General features: G+C 44.4%; 1 protein-coding gene across 3 annotated transcripts in view; it reads right to left on the minus strand.

Annotated features, from left to right (window-relative positions):
* Positions 1–2,153: 2,153 nt before the first annotated feature.
* txlnba (taxilin beta a) overlaps positions 2,154–7,993 on the minus strand; it is a 6,422-nt gene continuing 582 nt past the window's right edge. Inside the window, exons 2-11 of one of the 3 annotated variants that reach the window (XM_037450279.2) lie at positions 7,001–7,205; positions 6,857–6,923; positions 6,403–6,488; positions 6,122–6,292; positions 5,845–6,039; positions 5,313–5,432; positions 4,763–4,837; positions 3,638–3,730; positions 3,448–3,543; positions 2,154–3,309 (exon numbers count right to left, since the gene is read on the minus strand). In XM_037450279.2, the coding sequence (XP_037306176.2) occupies positions 2,389–3,309; positions 3,448–3,543; positions 3,638–3,730; positions 4,763–4,837; positions 5,313–5,432; positions 5,845–6,039; positions 6,122–6,292; positions 6,403–6,488; positions 6,857–6,923; positions 7,001–7,192 (2,016 nt within the window). In that variant the 5' untranslated portion in view covers positions 7,193–7,205 and the 3' untranslated portion in view covers positions 2,154–2,388. Of the gene's footprint in view, positions 3,310–3,447; positions 3,544–3,637; positions 3,731–4,648; positions 4,724–4,762; positions 4,838–5,312; positions 5,433–5,844; positions 6,040–6,121; positions 6,293–6,402; positions 6,489–6,856; positions 6,924–7,000; positions 7,300–7,993 lie in introns of those variants that run through there. The other 2 variants (XM_037450277.2, XM_037450276.2) reach the window with 2 other exon arrangements.

Raw genomic sequence — 7,993 nt, forward strand, 5'->3', positions numbered from 1 at the left:
ATTAAAGTTAAAAAATGATTAAGTCAAAACATAATTTGAAAAAAATAAAAATAACGTAAGATGGATAAATGCTATGGGGAAAAACAGTTGAAGAAAAAAAATATTAGGTAAACATTAAATACTTAGTCTAGAAATGTCATGTGAAAAAATGTTAAAAAGATGTCAAAACATGTGGAAAAAGAAGGTTGAGAAATGTTTTTGAAAAAAGTTAAAAATGATTTAAAAAAGAGACAAAAGAAACAGGGTTGAAAGACAATTTGATAAAACAGATGCTTTTATTACATAATATTTGCAGAAATATTCCTGTGAACATGGAGAAATGAAAGATCATTGTATTCATGTAACAGCTGTTGTCCTGTGTACAATTGGTAGGTTTTATTATTTATTTCATTTAAGTGTTTCTGACTATTCTTAGACTCACTAAACCTCGTAGTTGGAAGCAGGCAGCTTTTGAAATGTCGGGAGGGAAAACGGTTCACATTCATTTGGGAAATCTCCATCTTCACCTGAAAGGCCTTCATGCCTAAACTGTGCTTAGCATCACTGTCTCTGAAATTAATCCTGCCACCGACGATGTGTCTTTAAAAACGAAAATGAATAATCTTTGAATGCAATGTCACACACACCCAAAAGCAAAGTCCTCACAAGAATAGAAGGACAGGAGCGGCCTCACACACGGCTCAGGCCGGGATGAGAAGACGCTGTCAGACAGAAACATGGATGTGACAGAGGTGAAATGAGAGCTAATCGCTCACAGGATTTAAAGGATGGAGCTCATGTGGACCTCTCTCCCTCGGGTCGTGCTGAGGTGTGCACCGGTTAGTGGAGGGAGGACATTTTGTTCAGAAGGCTGTTTAAAGCTCCAGGAGGTAATTTCTATCACACAGAATGATTTTAATGTAATGAAAGGAGCATTCAGAGAGAAACCCTCTGGAACGTGTCAGTGGCCCAGCACCAACAGCTCAGGTGAAAACGCAGCTGAGCTTGACTTGACTAAACCTAAACGTAACCCTGACCCTGACTCTTAACCCTGCTAATGAACTAAAGTCAACCATATTAATGGCACTCAACGTCTACATTCTAGTAATAAAATACTACTAATAACTTTCTACACGTGGATTGAAGCTGGTACTACTAGTACGAGTTCACAGTACACGGAGGGATCCCTTTTTGAACATAGACATTTAAATAATTAATGTAACTGCCTTCAAATCCCTTATTTCATGGAGTACAAATGTGAAATGAAGATCGCTGTTTCCATCTAGTGGAAGAGAGATGGTTCTGAATGTGATAAACAGGTGAAGAAACCTTCGCCTCCGGAGGAAAACGCCGCTCTTAATCATTAAATACAATACAATAAAATAATGTAGGCACTTACTGTCATAATAATGTCTTGACTTTTTGGTTATGGAATACACCAGGTAGCTCACGCTGTAATATCTGAGTGTGTTTCTTGTTTACCTACCTTTGTGAGGACCAGAGAGATTGAGAGCTGGAAACGAGGACATTCTTGAAAGCTAAGGACACTGTTTTGTCCTCAGGATGTTTACAGTGAAGGTCAGAAGTCTTGTTCAGACTGGTGTAGAAAACGCATGTCATAAAGGGGGATCCCTATGAGAGCATCAAATAATTCTTCTCTTCTGGTAACTGTTGTCTTTGTCATCATAGTTTTTCAGTTATTTTACCACAAAGTCAATATGAAAACTGACCTGATGTGCACTGACATTGCTGCTTTGGGAAACCGTTACGGAACAATTCTTAATGTGCACATCGGTCTTCTATCTGATTCCCATGATGCTGACGGCTTGCAGACTTCTTTTGTGACCTTCGTCACAAGCATTATTGTATATATATGCATTATTATTACATGAGGTAATTAGTCTCATTAGTCTCATGCTGATTTACAATAAGTGCTGATAAACAATAAGTAAATAATGTTATATCATTATTTCATGTTTTACTGAGCCATATCATTCCATCAAAGTGAACAAAATAATGCTTATTAAAGTTAATACATGAACATGTACAAAGAACCAGAGACTTATAGAACCATGTGTGTGTCCACACATAAGGCCACAATCTTGGATGGAATTGTGATGTGAGATTTCAGACAAATAGTTTATAATAATAATAACAGGCGAGCAAGCAAGAAATGTAGTGTTGTCAGAAGATGACTTTATTGGCATCGAATGATTTCATGTCGAAGAGATTTCAGTGTAGACTCCAACAGGGGTTTATTTTGGTAGATTGAATCTTTAGAAAAGGGACAAAAATACTAGACCAGTTGGGACAAACTAAAGATTGGCACAGCATGGTTTCAGTTATGCACAAACACACACACACACTACACCCAAAAAACCACCACACTCACCCACACACACCTCCACTTTAGCTGGCATTCTTGCTGTTCCTCTTCTTCTTCTTCTTTGGCGTTTGCTTCTTGGAGGACTCGGCATTGGAGGAGCCCGCCGTCTTGGTGTTTGCGGCGCGTGGAGCGGTTTCTGACTCGGTTGGTGGTTCCTCTGGTCCTTGCACTGGTTCAGCTTGGACCTTCCTGTCCACCAATGGGATCACTGGTTGGATCTCGGACTCTGCGGGTTTTGGTTTGGCCTCCGTGGGAGGGTTGATCTGGGCTTCTTTGAGCTGGGATCCTTGTTCATCCGGTTGCTGCTGGATCTGCTCACATGGTTTGACTGCTTGAACCTCTTCATCGTGGACTGGGGATGGAACTTTTACTGTGTCTGCATGTATCATTTCAAAGGTTTCCTCCACCGCTGTGGACCCGGCTGGCTTTGGATCCTCCTCGACTTCATCGGAGTGTGGGAGAACTTCTGCAGCCTCTGATTTGACGTCTAGCACCTGGACCAAAACCGCTTCCTTCTTGACCTGCGTTTTGGTTTGGAACTGGAGAAACGCAGAGGACATCAAGTCTTCTTCGGGCTCTACGTCGGCGTTGTCCTCGTTGTGGTTGTCGCTGGTTGTGGCCATTAGGGAGGCAGCAATCTCCTGCAGCTTCATCTGCTCCTCCCTCAAACGGGACATGCCCTCCGTGAGGACCAACTCCTCCTTCTGGAAGTCCTGGAGGTCTAATGTGGTTGGAGAGGCAGGTCCTTCTGGCCCCTCTGGATTGGGGGATTCATTGGCGTTGGGGCTTCTGAACGCCTTTGAGGAGATGTCAGAGTTGGTCTGGCGAACTTCCTTGATCTTCTCATAGAGGATCACCCTCTCGCTCTGCAGGGCGTGACACAACCTCTCCAGATTATGAATCTTCAGGACAAAAACGTCGTACTCTTTGCTTTTCACGGCTTTCTGGTGTGACGGAGAAGAAAGGGAGACGTTATGAGACAAAACTTGAAGAGTAACAGCTCAGGGCAGTCATGTGATCATGATAATTTCTTGGTGCGCTCATCATCAGAATGAGACCCACACGAAACTGTGAGCACGCACCTCCTCCATCATGTCATTCAGGGCCTTGTTGCAGTTCTCGAACCTCGTCCTCCACAGAGTCGACTCTTTCTCCATTTTCTTCATCTTCTCCGACATCTAAGAAGAGGAGGAGTTTAAAAACAAAGCTGGACGAATGCGAGCCAAGACCATCTGGTTTCATTAGACCACAATGACCCTCCTCAGAACCTACGTTGTCCATCTCCTTCTTGAAGCGGGCGTAGATTTCGTTGCTCTTGGCCAGCGTCCCCTGAAACTCGTCAAACTTCTGAGCGTAGAGGTTTAGCTGTGGACGAGACGGTCAAACTGAAGCACGGAGCACAAGATTCAAATCGGACTGGCTGAACATCAATCCCTCGTGCCAGAAGAACACATCCCACACAGGCCCTGGGAACATTTGCAGATCATTCATCTTGTCTTTTGGTTGGGTTCTGTTCGACATGTCAGAAGTGTTCATTCTGTTAAGCCACTCGCACACGACACAGCAACACAAGAAAGCCCCGTTAAATGTTTTAACCACACCTGAAACTGAAGGTTAACGCGACCACGATCCACTCAGCTCCCTGTGAGCGTTCTGTAGACATCATTGGTCTTTAATCATGATTGATAAGTGATGCTGTGCCTTCAGTGGCATTACGACAACTTGCCTCTTAACTACAATAATAAAGATTAATTTAGACATTTTCAAAGCCTTGTCATCCAAAAGTAACAACCTTTCAAAGAGATGAATAGATAAAGTTAGCAGATAAAGGCAAATGAATGTTCGTTCAATGTGATAATGACTAATCACACTCGTCATTAATTAAGTTGTCCCACACTTTCAGTCTTAATACGAGTTAGAAAGTGAGCTGCAGCTGAGACGCTTGTCTGCTCGTTCAGAAAGAAACTTGCATTTAAAGCAATTTGGTTTGGGAATACCTAAAGTACTTTAAGCATGAAACGGCTTGGTCGTTCTTCTCTAAGATGAAACATTTAATCTGGGAATTACGTAATGTAATAAAAAATATATATTAAAAATCAAAGAAATAACAATTAAAATATGTAACAATAACAATGAATCCTTAACTGGACAGTTAAAATATAAAGAAAACAGTCCAGTAATGTAAAAAACGTTTTACTCTCTTTGTAAAAGACCAAGATAGATATGTCACATGACCTCAGCCCCTCTCTTTGACAGGTAACTCTCCAGGTAACGTGTATTCACCTGTGCCTGCATCACTGCCCCCTGCTCTCTGAGTGTCTGAGTCTGCAGTTTCCACTCAGCAGCCTGAACCAGTAACTGGTTAGAAGGAACAGACGGAGACGGTTACAGGGTTACCTTCTTCTTCATGGTCAGCTCCAGCTCCTTCATAGCGTAGCATTTCTTAGTTTTGTCAATAGCCTCCCTAAGCAACTACGGCGACAGAGACAATACACAGTCAATCTGGGAACAGTGCACCAGTTATTCTTATCATTAAAGGCACAATTAGGTTCATGTTATATTAATGAAATATAATGGAAAGAAACAAAGATGAAAAATAGACTGAAACAGCAGCGAAATAAACCATCAATAAAAACTGACCTCAGTCAAACGTCATCATTTATATTCTATTGGAAAGATGTTTAAACATAACTGCTACATTCATGTAGTAATAAAAGAAACAACTGATCCAAGAATCACTTGAATATGAGAGCTTTGATAATAGTAATAATCAAAGTATTGATAGTTTAAAAAATCTTCCCATATCAAGTATTATTGTGGATTATTATTACTGCAAAGAACCCATGACGGTTCTGATGGAAACACGTGTCTAAAACATGGAGAATGTAGTCAGACGATTGGATACCTAAACGTATTGAGTACTGTGTGGTCACATGATGAGACTCACGTATTCCTTCTCCCTCTTGTGCTTCTCGGCGGCTTCGCTCAGCAGCGCGTGGGCCTGCTGCAGCTTGGCCTCCGTCAGCTTGTGCTGCAGCTCGCGGTGCTTGTTGATCTTCTCCAAACTCTGCAGAGGGACAGAGAGCATCTGCTCAGGCTGCAGGACGCATGCAGGATTAGTTTAACTTATCTTATCTTATCCACATGCATGTTGATCACTTTCTCTGATGTTTATCATTGAAAAATCAAAAGTTCATTAGATGAATAATACAAAACTACCTGTCAGAATTCCCACATATTTAAACTATTAGTTGTAACGGAAATAAAGACCAAAAGTATTTCATATGATGTTACAGTCATTTCAGAGGACGTTGTTGATGAAGTGCTGAATTAACTCATTCATCATTAGTTCAGCAGCAATCAAAAAGACATGAGTGTCTTCATGTTTCATCAGTAGAATAGTTATTATACAATTATCCGGTCCACAAAGAACAGATGGAGAGGTTTGGAGGCCACCAGGTCGACCTCTGACCCCTCACCTCCTCCCTCATCTCGCACTGGCTCATGAGGCCCTCCAGCTTGTCTGTCAGGCTGCTGTTCTCGTGGCACAGCTTGTCGTTGCGGGTGCTGTGCTGCTCGATCTGGGCCTGGATCTCCGTCAGCATCGCCTGGAAGTGCTCCGTGATCTCCGTCCTCTTCTCCTCGTCGGCCCGGCAGCGCCGCAGGTTCTCCTCCTGCATGGGGAGGAGCAGTCGTTCGAGTTCTCTCACCGTTACTGTTGGGTAAGGTTGCGCTCTGGTTTCCACGGTAACGCACCCTCAGGACCTCGTGGTGTTCCTGCAGCTCGCGGCACAGCGCCTCCAGTTTGCTCCGAGCGCCGACGCCGCTGCGCCGCTCCTCCGTCAGCACGCGGCGCTCCTCCGTCAGGGCGGCCATCTTCTTCTGCAGGACGCACAGCTTCCTCTGGTCGCTGCGGCGCTGCGCCTCCTGCACACACACACACACACACACACACACACACACACACACACGCAGGCCGGGATGAGACAACCCTCCCTGGAGCCCAGCCCGTCTGTGTCTCCAGAGGAGGAACCCACCACTTCGGCGAACTTCCTGACCAGGTGGTCCAGCTTTTTGTCCGGAGAGGAGAACTTGTTGAGGCCCTTCATGATGAGGCAGACCTCTGCAGGGAGACACACACTCTGTTATCCATCAGTTGTGAAATATAATACATAAATCGTAATGATAAAAGCTGTCTGTAAAGCAACTTCATTTTTAATGCATTTTTCTTACAAAGGTGAAGCAACTCTTTTTTAAATAATAATTATTTTTATGGCCACTTCTTCACCAGTCAATGAGGCCTCATGGAATGTTGGCCATTCCTTCCTAATCATTGTTTAATCGTTACAATGTAACCATGGTGACCGTAAACACTTAATGTCCTCTGACTGATCAATGTAATGACTCCAGCAGCATCATGGGAAATGGAGGCTGTAGACCCACATGAGAGCTGCATGTGTTGACACCTGCCCATGTTTGTCTTAACTTCACCTGTCTCCATGGCAACGGGGACGTCTTCCATCGGCTCCTTCTTCGTCTGCTCTGCCTCCATCAAGCTCTGGTGACAAGAGCAAAGATTCAGCAGAGCCCCCGGGGGCAGGAGGTGTTCCCCTCAGGTGTGTTTCTGAGACTCACCTGCTGCTCCAGGAGCTCGGCGGCCGACCCGTAGGCGCTGATGATGTCATCCAGCCTTCTCTTGAACCCCTCCATGGGGTCGGGGTGGTCGGTGGAGGAGGGAGGAGCTGCCGCCTCGCCTTCTGCCTCCTTAGCCTTCCCGTCCGACGGGGGGGGCACCACCAGCTCAGCCGCTGTCACCGACGTCTCCATCTTCTGAGGGTCACTGCATCCAATGTGTGACATCACAGGATGAGTGCCGCCTCACGTCTCTCTGAAGGTCTTCTTCTCGTTAGAATTCTTAGCAGCTGGATCGTTAGACTCTCAGTTTACTAACTTCAGCCAGTAGTACAGTACATGGAACAGAGTAAAACAAGCGCATTGCTAACAAGGCGTCAGACATTTCATCTTGTTTATCAAATGTGTGTGTGTGTGTGTGAGTATGAGAGTGTGTGTCTTTTAGGTGTGTGTGTGTGTGTGAGTGAGTATGAGAGTGTGTGTCTTTTAGGTGTGTGTGTGTGTGTGAGAGAAAATGCTTGTTTTCATCGCATAAATCAATACATTTAAAGTTGAGGACTTGGTTTAAGGATAATTGGTTCAGGTTAAATTAAGGTTTGGGTGTAGATTAAGTTCAGGTTAAAGTTTGTAAACAGTGGATTGTGGTGGAAACACAACAGTGTGCGTGTGCATGTGTGTCTGTCTCCGTCCAGTTTGTCCTCACGTCTCTCTCCCAACGTGACGGCTGCCACCGTTATTGTATCTGGTCAGTTAAAATTAGCCATCAGAGCCAGCCCCACTTTGTCTCACACACACACACACACACACACACACACACACACACACACACACACACACACACACTCCAGACCACACCTGTTATAGTTCATCTATTCTGAGAGACTCCAAATACGGACAAACCACAAGACGCACACATGCATTAGTCTGTTAGTACTATGGTCTGTTTACCTGCTTTGTGAGTACACCCCCCCCCCCCCCCCACCTCTCTGCCTCTTC

Source organism: Pungitius pungitius, chromosome 20, assembly GCF_949316345.1.
Source record: "Pungitius pungitius chromosome 20, fPunPun2.1, whole genome shotgun sequence".
In the NCBI taxonomy this organism is placed as follows: domain Eukaryota; kingdom Metazoa; phylum Chordata; class Actinopteri; order Perciformes; family Gasterosteidae; genus Pungitius; species Pungitius pungitius.